At 38.3% G+C, this 17,215-nt stretch overlaps 2 protein-coding genes across 2 annotated transcripts in view; both read left to right on the top strand.

Moving 5' to 3' along the window:
• Window positions 1–5,023, top strand: part of PYGO1 (pygopus family PHD finger 1) — a 26,038-nt gene extending 21,015 nt beyond the window's left edge. The window contains exon 4 of the transcript XR_004002208.1: window positions 4,959–5,023. The gene's annotated coding sequence lies outside the window, so the exon portion shown is untranslated. The remainder of the gene's footprint in view (window positions 1–4,958) is intronic.
• On the top strand, window positions 2,948–17,215 carry DNAAF4 (dynein axonemal assembly factor 4). Its single transcript, XM_030576737.1, has 9 exons — window positions 2,948–3,203; window positions 4,959–5,106; window positions 6,663–6,796; window positions 9,314–9,548; window positions 10,416–10,561; window positions 12,018–12,127; window positions 13,277–13,430; window positions 14,468–14,573; window positions 16,189–17,215. Exons 1-9 carry the CDS (start codon window positions 3,081–3,083, stop codon window positions 16,296–16,298), a joined length of 1,266 nt encoding a protein of 421 aa, XP_030432597.1. The 5' UTR covers window positions 2,948–3,080; the 3' UTR covers window positions 16,299–17,215.

Raw genomic sequence — 17,215 nt, 5'->3', positions numbered from 1 at the left:
GCCAAAGCCAAGATGGGGGCTCTTAACCAAGAGAGTCCGAATTGCAGCCCAGAGTGCTGGGAGAAGACCCCGTCCCTGTTTGAACCCCAGGGGTATTGGGGATAGCAAAAGGGTTCAAGCCGCATAAACCTTCCAACATGCGGCCTGCAAGTGCCATCAAGCACACCCGACCTAAGGGAGGGCTTGAAACTGGACTGTCCTGATGTAACTCACACCAAGGAATGGGAGAGATGCTGGGACATCCATGGGAATGTTGGTGGGTTCGAACTTCCCTAGGTCACTGGCTGAAGTGACCTCGCTCAGTTCGGTCTCGAAGGGGGGGAGAGGTGTGATGAACTAGGAATGTTCTTAATGTTTTCTCTGAATACTGTGTTGGTGCCTCAGTGTCCCCATGGCAGTTCTTAAGTATCTGGCAGAGCAAAGGGCCCGTGCACCTAAATGCCTGGCACTCTGTCTCCTAGCAACTGATGGCCTGAGCCCCTTCCCTGCAAAGGTGCCAGCTGAAGGTGTTGGAGACAAAGAGATCAGGTGACCTCCTGGCCAAGGAAAGGAGCTGAGCAGAGAGGAGGGGCTGGGGGGGGGTTGTTAGTCTGGAGCTGACTGGGGTCGAGGAGTGAAGTGCAGACCTGGGGGGGTCTGGTTCACTGCCCCCCAGAATGGACCTGGCCGAGGGGTCCGGTTCGCTGGATCTACAAGCTCTATTTTAGACCCTGTTCCTGTCATCGAATAAACCTCTGTTTTACTGGCAAAAAAAAAAAAAAAAAAGTACTATGCTAAACTACTAAAAATATAAAGGGAAATTTTAAATTTTTTTGACAAGGTAAGGAAACTGTTTCTGTGCTTGTTTCATTTACAGATGGTTAAAAGCAGCATTTTTCTTCTGCATAGTAAAGTTTCAAAGCTGTATGAAGTCATTGTTTAGTTGTAGACTTTTAAAAACCATAACGTTTTGTTCAGAGTTATGAACAACCTCCATTCCCGAGATGTTCATAACTCTGAGGTTCTACTGTACTTGGAAGAAGAACAGGAGTACTTGTGGCACCTTAGAGACTAACACATTTATTTGAGCATAAGCTTTCGTGGGCTACAGGACACTTCATCAGATGCATAGAATGGAACATATAGTAAGAAGATTATATATATATACATACACATACGGAGAACATGAAAAGGTGGAAGGACCCATACCAACTGTAAAAGGCTAATAATTAAGATGAGATATTATCAGTAGGAGGAAAAAAACGTTTGTAGTGATAGTCAAAATGGCCCATTTTAGACAGTTGACAAGAAGGTGTGAGGATACTTAACATGGAGAAACAGATTCAATATGTGTAATGACCCAATACTTGGGTGGATCCCTGCACCAGCTCAGAGCTCAAATGCAGTTAACAGGACTCTGCCCAGGCAAAATCAGTTGCAGGATAAGGGTCTTCTAAGGCCTCATTCTTGCAACTGGCTCTTCACAGGCACAGGGATCCACAGAGCCCATTGCAGGATTCACAAAAGTTAATGTGAGCATGATTTGCTTAATTTAAGCCTGGATTCTGTAGACTGCTTCTCCTTATACACTTGTGATTGGTTTTGAAAAGGTTCAGCTATCACTCAATTGCACCTGAGAGAAGTTTGCCTCATTTTAAAACGTTTAAAAATCCTGGAAAATCCACAATTTAAAACTAGTACTCCAGAATTATTTACCTAAGTTAATTCCTAGGGTGACTAGATGTCCCAATTTTAGAGGGACAGTCCCGATGTTTGGGTCTTTTTCTTATATAGGCTATTCTCCCCCCCACCCCCCCTTGCAGCCCCTGTCCTGATTTTTCACATTTGCTGCCTGGTCATCCTATTTGTTCCCCAGCTACAAACTACACAAAACAAAAAAAACACAAAGTACTGGTGGCCTGATTCTCTGTTCCTGAATTTTGTGCAGGCCTAGAAGGCAGGAAGCTAAAATGGTAGTTCTAGGCTCCTTTGCACATCATGGCAGGTTTAACTGATTTATTCTTGGACTCTCTATAGGCCTTCCTCAGCTGAAAATAGCCAGAGCACTGTGTGCTCAGCTCAGCCACCCTCTCTTCCCAGCGTGCTGGAAAATGCAAAGGGGAGGAGGTGATAGAGTTGAGCTGTCTAAGCTTTTGGGCCAAGCCAGGAACTGGAGCTGGGGGAATTCCCTGTAGGCCAGTCTCACCCGCAGTAATGCACAGAGGCCCCCGGCAGAGCACAGCTTCTGGCCCTCAGCTTTTCTCAGTTCCTCTGCCTGAGGCGAGACGGGACTTTTAAGGGGCTACGTCAACATCCAACTGACTGGTTGATCTGAACTTTTTGGAAAGACTTGGGCCCAAACGTGGTCGCTGCAGGAGGCTGAAGGGACGGGACCTCTCGAAGGGACAGCCTGCGTCTTTCAGAGCGTGGGAGAGCAGTTCCGTCCCCTGGCTTGCGGGAATGGGGTCTTGTACAGCAGCGGGCGAGAGGCCTGCTGGGGACGGTCTGTGTGGAAAGAGAGAGACCTCAACACGGAGCTGGAGCGGGTCTGAGGCATTAGAGACTGAAGAGTTTCTGCCCCAGAACCCTTCACAGGTGATGCCCCACCAGGCTTTCCTCTGGCGCTCCCCTGAGGGTGGGATGATGCGTCTGGTCTAGGGTGACCAGACAGGACGTATAAAAAATCAGGACAGGGCTGGGGGTAATAGGTGCCTATGTAAGAAAAAGCCCCCAAAATCGGGACATCTGGTCACCCTAGTCTGGCCACGCCAGTCATCACTCCCTAGCCGCCTGCATAGGGGCCTCATTGCCAAGGCTTCGCCTGCACGCACAGGCAGCCAACAGCACCTTGCAGACTACAAATCCCGGCGTGCAATATTCCCAGAAGGGCGGGGATAGCCCAAAGTCCCAGCATGCAACGGTGCCCTGCCTGGGCAGAAGTCCCCCGCAGTGGAGCCCCGTCCCACCGTTCCTTTCCGTTTACGTAACAGCGGGGCACCACTCAGGCCTGGCTCCAGACCCGGAAGTGCTAGTGGGAGGGCAGCGGAAAGTCTGAGTTCTCCCCTAGCAACCGCTGTAGAGCGCCCTTAGCAGCGGCGGCCATGCCGGTGTGGGTGCGGGATTACAGTTGGCGGCAGACGGACACTGCTGTTTTCCTCTCCGTGCCGATGCGGGGTGTCCGGGTCACCCAGGCAAACATCTTCTGCACTGACCAGTATCTGAAGGTGGGGCAGCTTCTGCCCTTCTCCCTCGCTCCCAGCCTGAGCAAAGCCATGCCCTGTCTCCCCTACGCCTTTCCCACTCGCCTCTTCGGGGGAGTCCTAGCCACCGCCGACCTCCCTGTGGGTCGGTCTGGGCAAGGGGACAGCGCCCCTTCTGCTTCCCATCTTCTCCACCTGCTGGGAATCCCTCCTCCCGCCTCCTTTCCACTCTCATCTCTCTGTCTGTCTCTCCCTTTTGCCATAGTGTGGCAGCAATAGCAAAGGGAACGCGAGCAACGATTCCTGATCGCTGCTGGGCACAAAGCCTGCCAGAGGTCAGGGTTTTGTCGCTGATGCTCTTCAACCTGTGCTATCAGGCGAGCAACCCTTTAAGAGAGTTGAAAAGGATTTGGAGGGGAGAGGTAGAATAGAATTCGTTAAAGCAGGAAGGAGGAGCCTTCAGACTTACTATTTTAAGGTGGCAATGTCTTCCAAGCACAGTGTTTTGTTATTCTTCAGCACAGACAGATGCGACTGCCCACCACCGTGTATACGTGGATGCTTGTTGGCAGATACAGACATTAACCTTTGGGAGCTATGTTGGTTTATGCTACAAATATGGCATATTATATACATAAATGAATGAATTAGACAAGGGAAAAGTGATAGAGAGGAGTTTGTCTTCCCCAAATAAACTACAATTTATGGGGAAGAAACCATTAAAAACGAAATATTGATTCATAATATAACAGTGTTTTTGTTAAACTGACCTATGATAGGTGACTGGGGAAATATTCTTCAACCACCACTCCTGAGTATCACACTTTAACTACATGTAGTAATTGTTCTGGGGTTATCCTTTACCTCCAAATTTTTCTGTCTATTATTGCCTTAAAATCAGATGTACGATAGATTCAGGATTTTAAACCAAACTCCCATCAGTTAATGATTTGTAATCCATTGGTCAAATTTCCCACTCGTTTACAGCTCTGCAACCCTGTGGTTTACACAAGAAAAACCAAGGGCAGATTCAGGCACCTTTTTGGAGAGATTTTCAATCACTGGGTGGTAGGCACTTAACTTCCACTGGAAATCTTTCAATGGAAGTTGGGCATCAAACTGCCTTTTATGTCTTTTAAAAGTTTCCTTTACTGTAACAAGAAGAAAAAAATACAACATTGTAATTAATGCAATAATTACTGGGAAATTCTGCATACACTTGTAGTTTGTATTAAACTAAATCTTTTTCTTAAAAAGTAGTTGTCAGTGTCCCATGTTTCTCACTGTACTTTGCTGGGTGTTTTTTTTCACGATTGCACTTTTTGTGAATACAGTATATGTTATGAAAATTGTAAAGCTGCAACTAGTGTTACAAAGTAATATGTTTTATTAGTTTTTTGTATTGGTTAATACCATAAGTATTTGCAAGCAAATAATAATTTGCATTGTCATTGCAGCTCTAATTCTTTCAATGTTATTTGGCATGTCACACTGTATACTAGAATTTGAACTCATTTATAAATATTAATATTTTATTGAGACAGGTTAAGTTACTGTAAATGATCTTTTCTACAGCAAATTTCAGTCTAGTTGGTGGAGTCTCTCACTCTTCCCAGCTGTTATTATTTTCTTGGTTTATTACAAGAAAACATTTGCTAAATATTTAAAATATACATTGGGGATTTATTATTTAACCACAATCTTATTAAACATTTTATTTTACAACACACTTAAAAAATGAATACACATGTATATTTATTTGCTATTTACATTTTATAGGTAAATGTTCCTCCATTTTTATTTGAAGCCATTCTTTATGCTCCGGTTGATGACACTAGTAGTACAGCAAAGATCAGAAATGAGACCATTTTCTTCACTTTATATAAAAAAGAAGTGGCCATGTGGGAATCCCTGGTTATGGAAAATGGTAAGTTGTCTGCTGTGGAACATAGACTGACTATTTAAAAAAACAGGCAAAAAACCCCAAACCCTTTCCCCACAAGAATTCATAGATACATGAAGTAGCACATTGCAATTTTTTTCTTTGTAACAAAACTCATGCATTTCTTCCCTCTCCAACCTCAAGCCCCAGTTGAACAGAATAACAGAAACACACACCAACAAATATTAACCTAGAAAATCAAAGTTCAAAGGACCTTAACTCTGCCCCATTAGTGACCCCTTGAGAAGAACCAGAAACTTAGGCAATGTGAGGCGATAGCTAACACACAGGCTACTTCCAAATGTAAGAACACATTTTATTCAATTGATTTATTCTTAATGCTAGAGTGTGATTCCTCACTGCCATTTCAATGAAAGTGCATCTTTCAGTTTCATCACAAATTCTAAGGACTTTGTGCTTGTGAAGAGCCATTTGAACTCCACAGAAGTATACAAACTTGCCTTTGGGATAAATAAAAGAAAACTTTCTGCACTGATCTCCAAACGAACTTTTGCTTCCAAATATATAAGTATTGTTGGAAATTTCTCGTTTATTGTATTTAAAATTGCCATAAATAGTCCATATACACACAAACAAATCTAGGACCAGAAATGACTATGTGGCAGGAGTATGGGTTTTGGAAAGGCAAGGGATCACATTTGATGTCTGAGATATGTGTATAAAGCTAATATCCTAGAGATGACTGCAGACTTAAGGAAAATAAATCTGAGTTTTCAAAACTCATTTTTGTAAGGTTACCTCTTATGTAGTAAGTGTGGAAGTATATGTGGTGTGGAACATGGAATGTTGGCAATGGCACGGGGCAAAGTAAAGGTTGTTTGGATGACTTCAGCTGTGGGTGTCCATATTTTCCAATGCTTGGGGAAGATGGTGTTTATGAATCATTTGGGGGCAGAGAAATGTATGTGTGTGTTTTGAAGAAAACTACCAGGTTTTCTTGAGGTTTTTTTCTCTCCCTGAAATACCGGGAACCTTAGATTATATAGATAGATATCTCATTTCACCATTTTCCATTCTTGCTGATTGCTTCCTTTATGCATTACAGTTATGTTTGACAATGAAAATAAATTAGCTTAACTTTTGTTATAGTTGCTTTCTGTGTCTTGTACTGTGCAATGTTTAGATAGCAAGCTCTGTAGATGAATATTTAAATCCAAACCAAATAATTCTTTGTGATTAATTAAAAAGAAAAAAGAAACATTTCTACAGATTATAGGTCTTGTGGAACCTTGTTATAAAACATAGTATTTGTGTTTAAGCGAAGTTTATATTGTCTCTTTTAAAGATGTGATTAACAGAGGGTTGCATTGTGCAGGAAAGCTTATGCTCAAATAAATGTTAGTCTCTAAAGTGCCACAAGTACTCCTCGTTCTTTTTGCTGATACAGACTAACAGGGCTAACACTCTGAAATTTTTGCCACTCTGTCTCAGATACAATAATTAAATAAATTCTGTTCTCATGTACACAATGAATAACACATGAACCTCAGTCTTAAATTTATCAAATGATTTTCTTTCAGGTGACAAAGAGAAAATGCAGAGAATAAGAGAGAATGCTGTCATAAAAGCCCAAGAGAAGGCAGATGAAGAGGAAAAATCAAAAGCTGTTACAAAACGAGAACATAAAAAATTAGCTCTGGAGGCCACAATGAAGGTAAATTCATGTGCAACTCTACAATAATTAAATACAAGAAATATAATCTTAAGTAATTACCAACTAATTTGACAGGTTTGGGGTTAAATATGTTGTTTAAAAATATCTTTTCTAAAGTAGTAATCTTTATTAAAGTGGCAGGAGAGTTTGCATAACTCTTAATTCTTCTTTTACTTGTAGTTTGGGTATATCCATTGCGAGGTCTGGAAACCATATAAAGGAAAACAATTACAAAAAATTATGAAAAAATTAGGACTGTCAGCACATTATATTATAAAATGACTTTTTTTGTGAGATCAGGCAGGTGTTGGTATCTAAAGTGGCACAAAAGGTAAGGCGAGCTCTATATATGGATTACGCAATGTAGATTCTAATAAATATTTTATTCACCTTCATTCTGGAATATAAAATTGGGAGTATGCAGCTTTTGCACTGCTGCTCATCCTTAGTCACTTACCTCTGTTCTACAGTGCTTCCACTCACAAAAAATGGTAACTTTAACATGTCTTTATGTGCACCAAATTGCTCTTCTGCATACCACATGAAATGACCATTTATGTTAACTTTTTGTGTTAAGATATTCATAAAATACAAGAGGACTATGTTCCTGGCTTCCTCTCTTCAGAATAATTCCTTATAAATATGCTAATCTTGGTTACTTTTTTGTGAATCTATTTATTCATAGATTCCCAGTCCAGAAGGGACTATTCTGAACATCTAGTCTGACTTCCTGTACAACTTGAGTCATAGAACTTCCCAAAAATAATTCCGAGAGCATATCTTTTAGAGAAACATCCAATCTTGATTTTAAAATTGTCATTGATGGGTACTCCATCGTGATTCTTGGTAAATTGTTTCAATGGTTAACTTACCCTTACTGTCAAAACTTTATAGCTTTTAAAAATATATCAAGCAGAATCTTAGAACTTTCCAGATTGCATAAGCAGGAATCATTTTCAGCGTCAGGCAAATGGAGTTATTTCTTGAGTAAAAATGAGGCAGCTATTTTACAGGAGCATCTAAATTTCAGGAGAAATGGGAAATTAAGAATAACGTATTCAAATGAAACGATATATTTTACAGCTCTACATTTCCCTGAGATACTGAGCTGAAATATGGTTAGGACACTGGGGTAGAACCCTTACTCTCTTGAATAGTGCCATGGGATCTTTTGTAACCAGAAGTGGTCAGAGGGTATGGCTACACTTACAGTTGTACAGCGCTGGGAGTTACAGCTGTCTTCGTACAGCTGTGTAGGGAAAGCGCTGCAGTGTGGCCACAGTGACAGCTACCAGCGCTGCACTGTGGCCACATTGCAGCATTTGCAGCGCTGTTGGGAGTGGTGCATTGTGGGCAGCTATCCCAGCGTTCAAGTGGCTGCAACATGCTTTTCAAAACGGGTGTGGGATGGAGTGTGACAGAGAGCGTGGGGGAGACAGAAAGAGTGGATTTTTGGAGCTGACACTGTTCTCAGCTCCCTGCCTTGCAAGTTCTAAGGACTGGAAGATACACAGCACCTACCTTCAATCATTTTAAAAGTTTTGACCCCTTCCCTCACCCCTCTCTTATTCACTAAATGCAAATTATGCACTCCTAAATAGCCTTCAGATCACATAGGCAGCTGCTCAACACGGACTCCCCTCTCTCCTCAAGCAAACAGCTGTGAACATTCCAAAGCAATTCCCCTGCCTCCGCTTGCTCGCTGGAGCAAAGAGCAACTGTGTTTTTTTTTTTTTGATAAGTAGCTCCAGGGAGCTCAGAGTTCAGCCATTCTTCTGGTTTGTTGTGAGCAGGCATTCTGGGATACCTCCTAATACCCTGGAGGCCAATAACAGCGCTTTTGGTGGCCACACTTGATGAGCAGCGCTGCATCACCAGCGCTGCAATCGTTACACCCCAAGCAGACCAGGTGTACAGCCAGCGCTGCAGCCAGGGAGTTGCAGCGCTGGATGTGCCTTGCAGGTGTTGACAGTTACTAAGTTGCAGCGCTGTAAACCCACCACCAACGCTGCAACTCTCCAGTGTAGCCAACCCCAGAGACTCCATCAAAAGGATGTAGCAGCTCCAGTAGCAAAGTATTCCTAAGTATCATGCTGGAGGAGTGGTCCATTACTGAATTAAAGAAAAGAATGTTACATGCTAAGACTCTACATATTCTTTGTGAGTCTCCCACCAAGTACTATAAAGCAGACCAAAGTGCTAAGAAAAACGTAGGTTCTTCAGAATAAAACAATTCAATGAGCATCACGCTTTTCTAACTTTTTCTAAGCCTGCTCCTCTAGTAGTGATATTAAAATAGCTCAAGGCATATATTTTTCAAGGTCTGTGAGTTATTTTAAGTATGAATAGGTATAAGTCAATCAGTTTCTCCTTTTCCAACTATTTTTCTAGAATCCCTCAACTCTGTATATAATGTCACATATTAATAATAGTGGGAAGATACTTATGCCCTCTTATTTCTGTTCTGCTCATTTTCACCAAACATTACATGTTCTGATAGTTCTGCAATTCAAACAGCTAGAAGAAACAGAGAGAAAAAGAATTGAAAATCTGAAAGAAGAGGAGCGAAAGAAGGTCACTGAGGAGCTGGAGCTATGGAAAGAAAAGCAGAGAAATGAGGAGAAACAAAGAAGGATACAAAGTGAAGAGAAAATACGTAGAGAAAGGAAACTAATAGAGGAGAAGAAAAAGCCAGAAATAAATAAAACTCTAAATGCAGGAACTTCCAAGGCTAGAAGTATACCTACAAGAGGTGGTATTTGTGGAATAAAGTTTTACTTTTTTTTATAACCGAGATACTGTGCTGTGTTAAACATTCAATTCTTAAACCTTTCTAGGCATTTCTGGTATTTTCTACCTTCATATCTAGGTACTGAACTGAACTAGATATTCTGCTTTTTGACTCCATTTGGTTTAGTCTCTTGTTTACTTGCTGTCAGTGTGTTGAGTCACAGATAAGGGCAGATTATGGTTCTTAGCATTTTTTTGATCCTTTCTTTCCTCCCAAGCCTCTCAACACAATGCCTTCTTTTTGGTGTGTGTAGAAGGAGAGGTGGCGTTATTCTTCATTACAAATAATACCATTCCATTAAATGCTTCTGCTTAATGCTAATTTAATAGTGATTTCTGTACACTCCTAAACCATTGTTTTAATCCAATACATCTATCTTCTCTCTCATGGAACAGAGCTACCAAGTTCCTGATACAAGCGGAAGTGCCTCAAAACGTTAAATGATATTCAGTGTAAAATATACTGCTAAATGATTGGGTGACTTCTGGATATACCCTTCAGTGTAAGCCCCCATTTTCCAAACCCCAGATCTGTCTCTGTATCTGAAATTCATATGATTTATATGAAACTCAAATTTTACAAAAATTTTGTACATCCCACAGGAATTTTACATACTCTGAGTTTAATTGTGTATGCAATATAACCATTGCATAAAACAGCACAATTTAATATTTTTAGAGCTATTCCTTCAGGATACAAAACAGAAAAACTTGAGGTGTACTTCTACTTTATAAAACTCTAAATTAGGTCTACTTGAAAATATGATGGGAAAAGAGAAAATGAAAAACAAATTTGCTTTCTTCTGTTGTTCTATTTCTATCTTTGCAGCTGGTAGTTCTGGAAGTATATTTTCAGAGAAGTTAAAAGAAGAATCTTTCCCTGCTCCTCGATCTGCTGGTACTATTCAAATTAATTTCACATCTCGGGTGTTTCCTACGGCTCTCAGAGAATCCAGAGTAGCAGAAGAGGAAGAGGTATGGATAGTTTTCCATTTTTTGAGGGTGCTCTCGCTGTACTCAGAGGTGCTTGTTGTGCTATTCATTCATGTAGCCATCTACAGTCTATAGGAATGAATCTTCTATTTCCAACAATATTACTACCAAAATGTGAGCTGCCCTGCTTTGTTTAGCAAAGCAATAGAAGTTACAATGTGAAAGTCTTATTCTTGACATGAGACTGATAGAGCTTTACCAATCTTCCTGTCATTTCAGGAAGTCATATGTACTTCTCATTTCTTTGTTGAAATTAGTTTAAAGTAGCGATATTGTGAACAAATGAAATGGTCACTTCTAATTTAACTGAGATATAAATATACTCTCTTCTATACCTCCTGTGGAGTAGTGCTAATCCACCTTTAACTTAAGATAGTTATATCCCTTAATATCCATTTCCTGTGGTTGTAGAGTGCTGAATGTTGCTTTGGTCCTTCCTATCATCCTTTATATATTTCTTTGAGTCCTGTTATATAAATTCCAGGTTTGTATTTCCTAGGAATTTCCTGCTAAATATGTACAGGTTGCTAAGTTAGTTTGAAAAGTAAACTATTCTATATCACTGATCAATTTTTCCATCATGGATGAACTGCAAATTGAAACTTTGGTTGTACTGTGTAATAGGTCTATTATAGCAGGGAAGACAGGACTATAAATTGAAGTCACTGAAGTAATTTATATTACATTTTGGTGTGTAAAAACAGTCACGTTATTTCTTGAAATTAATGATATTGCAGAATTGTGGATCCTGCAATATTTGGCTTCCACTGCAATTTCAATAGCAGGAGCCCCACCATGCAGGATGCTGACAGTGGAACCCCCAGGAAGCCGACAGTGGGAGCCCCTGTTTTCAGCCCCAGATGGGTGCTGAAAAGATGCCTCTTTCCCATTGATTCCTCAATCTTATTTATGTGTAATATTAAAGTAAATGTTTCCAACTAAATTACTTTTCACCTAAGATGTTATCATTCAGATTTACAGAAATAGCTTTTTTTATTTTAAACTGTTTTAAAGAATTATACATTTATAGTTGAATTCCATACCAAATTTCATTTCACATACAAGGATAAAATGCATTCTGTGGAGTTAAGATTAAACTAGATTATGACATTTTTTGGTCTAAATTCACAATCTGTTCTTTGGGACTCTGTTGGATGAGCATTGATACATTCTTCTTTGTAATCACAATAGATAAACAAAAAACACTTTAGTAGCCAGGCAGTACTGCACCCATGCTGCTCATTTAGAAACAAAATATATGAGAAAACTTAGAGCTTTTCTTGACCCAACAAGTAGGTGTTTCTACCAAAAATGGGATAATTTTTTTTCCTGGATAAGTAAGTGAAAGGATGAAAGCAAAATGAAAACCTAAATCTCAAAAAGTAAGTCCTATAGAAACAAAATGCTAACATGTTGCACACACATCTTCCTACCACAGTGGCTGCATAAGCAAGCAGAGGCTCGTAGAGCAATGAATGCTAATTTTTCTGAGCTGAAGGATTTAAATGAGGAGGAGAAGAACCCAGACTGGTTGAAAGACAAAGGAAAGTGAGTTAAACTCATTCCAAGATATGCTTACAATCATGTATCAGAAACATGACTACAAAATGGATTATTTTTAGGAAATTAAATGTTGATTCTGTTTTTTAGTGTAGAAAATGTTTAGTTTGTATGTTACCCTTCCATGTAGAATTTTATTTTCCATCATTTGTTTTCATTGGATGATTTACAAATAATGTATACACCCATCTTTGAGTTCTAGGAAAAATGCCTTATAGTGAGTGTGTGGCTAGCAGATAGTGCACTGGATTGGACTCGGAAGACTGCTCTGCCACTGGCCTGCGAGGTCACTGGTCTGCTTAGGCAAATCACTTCCCTCCGTGTCCATGTGTAAAATGGGAATAATGATGTTGACCTCCTTTGTAAAACTCTGCAATCTATGGATAAAAAGTGCTATATAACAACTAGATGGTATATTAACATTATTATTATAATATGAGAAGCTCAATCTATTTCGTTCATTTAAGAGAAGGTTAATAGGGGACTTGATCATAATCTATATGTACCTACATTGGAAAGAGATTCCTAATAGCAGATGTCTCTCTAATCGTGCAAAAGAGATCCAATGGTTGGAAGCTGACAAATTCAGACGAGATGTAAATTGCGAATTTTTAACAGGGAGGGTAATTAATCCATGGGACAATGTACCTAGTGATGTGGTGGGTTCTTGATCACTTGAAGTCTTTAAATCAAGACTGGGTATCTGTATAAAAATATGATAAAGCCCAAATAGACGTTTTCAACTTGATGCAGGAATTACTGGGTGAGAGTCTATGGCCTCTGTTATTCAGGACTTTAGACTAGGTGATCGTTATCTGAGAAAAGTCTAGCATTAAAGTCTATTAATCGTCTGCATGATATCCGTGGAAATATGCTCTGCTTTTCTTGCTCTTCAATGCTGTTACCTTCCTTTGTCTTAAACTTTTGTCAACCTGGCTGATAACATGAAGTTTGAGTAGACTGTATCTACATTGTTTGTTATGTCATCCAAAAAACATCAGAAATGATCAGTTTTTAATGGATTTTTTTTCAACTTTGAAATTGTTAGTTTAGTGCAAATTGTTTACAACAGGTAGGCATTCTCTATTGTATTATGTTTTTTTTTGTTTTAAAATGTATTTTTTATTATGTTTTCAGCAAAATGTTTGCAACAGGAAACTATCTTGCAGCTGTAAATGCCTATAACCTGGCAATTCTGTTAAATAATAAGATTCCAGTACTATATCTGAATCGTGCTGCTTGTCACCTTAAATTGAGAAACTTGCACAAGACCATTGAAGATTCATCTAAGGTATAAATATATTACACATAAAGTAGATTTTACAGTTAATCTCCTTATAACATGGATATGATATTAAACTAACATATCACTAATTTTTCTGTCAAACAAGAATGTAAATAGATATGGACACTATATAACAGCTCAAGTTAGATACACTGACAGTGATATGTCAACATTTTGGATTGGTCAGCTCTGATGATAGATAAAAATGACTATTAAAGGGTTGGATTAAAGGAGAAATGATTGGCTAAAGATGGTTTCAAAATTTTTGTTTATGCAGTGTAATTGTACAAGTTGGGACTTGATAGATATAGTAACTCTATTTTTAATAAACAAATAGTGCCCTTCAAGAAAAGAACATAAACAGATATACTTACTCTTTTAAAAAAACTTTTAGTGACAAAGGCTTATAGAATATACCCACATACATTTCATAATCTGTCATGGTTCTGCACAGTATGAAGAAATAAAAAAAAACCTCTTCAAAGATTGCTGGAATGTCTCAGTATTTGCTCAACCACTGCTCGTGGAAGACAGAAAAACTCTGTGTTCTGTTATCTAACAGTGATTCAGCACAACTTGTACTGTTTTTTTACTTAGTTTATTTAAAAAAAACCCAACTCATTACATGACACACATGGATCTTTTGGAAAAAATGGTCCTCAAAATCATTGTTTTGAACTAAGCACTCCATGAGGCTCTAAACTTGTTTTTCTTAGTGACTGTAGTAATGAGATGAATATTTTGTTTGTAGCACTACTAGTGATATTGGACTATGATAATGGAATATATTTGCTGTTTGCAAATAATCGTTAACACTTTATGCATCAACCTAAGATCCAGATTTCCTATTGTGGGACACTTTGCACTTGTAAAACTGCACTTGCGTTTTCGCACTTGCAAACAAATTGTGAATGCAAATCTTCGTGGTTATACCACAAACCAGGTGATTAAATGAGAATGCAAATTTTTGTGGGTGCAGTTGTATGTGTAAATGGGAGGTTAGGCCACAGAAAATCTGTCACTAAATATCTTTATTTGTAAAGGCACTAGAATTACTGATACCACCTGTTCCAGACAATGCTGATGCTAGAGTGAAAGCTTACGTGAGGCGTGGGACAGCATTTTGTCAGCTGGAATTGTATGCTGAAGGTAAGAATTCAGGCTCTGAGTCTGCAAACTCTTATGCATGTGTTTAGAATTACATGAGAGTAATCCTCATATGCTTAAATCTTTTCAGTATTGGGGCCATAATGTTTAAAGAAATTCTGTTTTTATTGCTGATATACACAGATGTATAATATGAAACATTACAGTTAATAATAAAGTTATGTAATAACATTACAGTTATATACTGCAAAAAGTGAAAAAACTTAAACCCTCAAATTTTTCCAAAGATGTAAAAATATGAACTGTAAATATTTTCTTATGAAGTCATCAGCAACATGTCTTTTTAAAACATTATTTTTATTCTGAAATGTATAAATTTTTGACAGGTAAAATATTTCCCTCTGTATTTGTTAGAAAATCTGGAATAATTTTGTGTATCTATTGAGCTTTCTAATAATATGCTGTTCTTATCTCACAAGGAAAAGTTAAAAATGAGGGAGAAGGTATAAAGTAAATTTTTAAAATGCTGTTATTTAAACTTGTATTCTTTTTCCTCTACTCTGATCATGTCCTCTCCTTTTGAATCATTTTGTTGGCTTTTCTCCTATTGCTTTGTATCCAATTTGAGACTATATAAACCTTTTCACCACTTACATTTGTTTTATAATTTCTTATTCCCCCTTAAAGTCATTACAACCTTTGAAACTACTCTATTCACAGGTTATGGCTTTGTCTGCACCAGCAATTCTGTTGGTAAAACTTCTGTGAGTCGGGTTTGAAAATAAACACACCCCTGACTGAAATACATTTCACCAACAAAAGTGCTGGAGTGGACAATGCGATGTTGGCAGGAGAGCCTCTGGTTGGGGCTGGTTTAATTTATGCTGTCAAGAGAGCTCTCTCCTGACAGCAAAGAGTGGCTACACAGGAAACTTTACAGCGGCACAGCTGTAACCTTAAAACTGTACCATTGTAAGATCCATAGTGTAGACATAGCCTTAGTTTTCTTCTTGCATTCTCAGCTTCATGCCTTCCTATATCCTTTTTCTGCTCTTCAAAACCCACTTATTTCAGAAATATTTCTTATTTTCTTCTCCTCAATAATCACTGCATCATTGCTTATCTGAACAGCACGTGTGTCTATTCTAAATTAAATCCCAATCCTGCAATCAAATCCATGTGTTTGGACCTTAGTGCCTGTGTGTGTACCTAATAACTTCAGTGGAGTACCACAGAGACTCAAGTCTCTGTCTGTGCAGATCCAGTTGCAGGTTTGAAGCCTTAGGAGGTCAGGCTGTTTAGAGCAAAGAATGTGACTAAACGAGTTTGCAAAGCACCATGTAAATATATAAAAGGTTCTGTTTTTGTTTTAGAATAATGTTTTACGTTTTAATAATCGTTTAAGATTTTAATATAGCTGTGATATTTCCATTAAAAACAATTTTAAGTCTTATGAACTTATTAAATAAATGCTTGCATACAGCCCAAAGTTAAAAACCATATTTTGTTCTGCTCCAATCCCATTCAGTAAAATTATCTGAAGCTCCCCAACCTTTACTTGCATATAACTTGGGGAAAGTTACTTCCAACTAGTTATTAAAAAGTATATATATTGTTGTATATAGGATTAATAATTTGCTTGCTGTATTAATATTAGGTCTCCAGGATTATGATGCTGCTCTCAAGATCGATCCTACAAATAAAACTTTAAAACAAGATGCTGAGAAGATTCAACATATAATTCAGGGAACTGCACAAGATTCTTAACAAAGTCTATGGAATCAGGAAAACACTTATTTCAAATTCTGCCTAAGCCAGTGAAACCACCAGACATTTTGTTGCTGCACTCATCCCAGTTATAAAATTGGGTAAAAGAGAAGATACTTCTCATAAGAACTACTATAATTTGAGTAAATATAGTGCAGAAAGAGAAGTAAATAATACACATTTTATTTTCTTACCTGTTTCCAAAATTGTCATTTGTTTTCTTTGTATGAAATATTGGCTAGCCTGAATAACAGAACATAATTTATTATATTTAATTTCAAATCTGTTATTAAGCAATCAAATGTAGTCTCATGGATTTTTAAAACAACTTCAGTGGTTAGTCAACATTAACCATGTTCATAGTTTTGCTAACAAAGTTAAAATGCTAATGTAGAAACGAACAGCTGTCAGAACCGTTGTGAAATCAGAAGCCATCCAATTAGAAATATTTCACATAGGACTAGAACTTACATAATTGTATATGAATTTGCCCAAACAACCCTAAAACACTTTCTTAAAAAACTGGAGACAAAATTTTCAGCTCCCATTGAAGACAAAGTTTTCACAGCTTGGTGCCTCTCAAAATCAGGCTATGTATTTAGGTGCCTAACTTTGAATTTAGGTGCTTAACATCAGGCACATGACTTGGAAAATCTTGGTCTGGGAGAGGGTTAATATAATTCTTGTAAAATGCAGTAAAATATTATTTGAGTGTTAAGCAATGTATATTAAATGTTTCTAACCCATTCAAAAAAATTTGACCTATATTGATTGAACTGACCAAACAGTTATGATGCAATTGTAATTTTGTCAGTATTAATGCATTTTAAATGAAAAACAGCAAGTCTGCTGTTGGCTAAATACATCTGTAGAACTTTTATTTCATAATGGCATTAAATTAATGTTGTTATAAAGTG

This window comes from Gopherus evgoodei, chromosome 10, assembly GCF_007399415.2.
Source record: "Gopherus evgoodei ecotype Sinaloan lineage chromosome 10, rGopEvg1_v1.p, whole genome shotgun sequence".
NCBI classification, from domain to species: domain Eukaryota; kingdom Metazoa; phylum Chordata; order Testudines; family Testudinidae; genus Gopherus; species Gopherus evgoodei.
The sequence above is the reverse complement of the archived record's forward strand: the minus strand, read 5'-3'. Positions and strand labels throughout refer to the sequence as shown.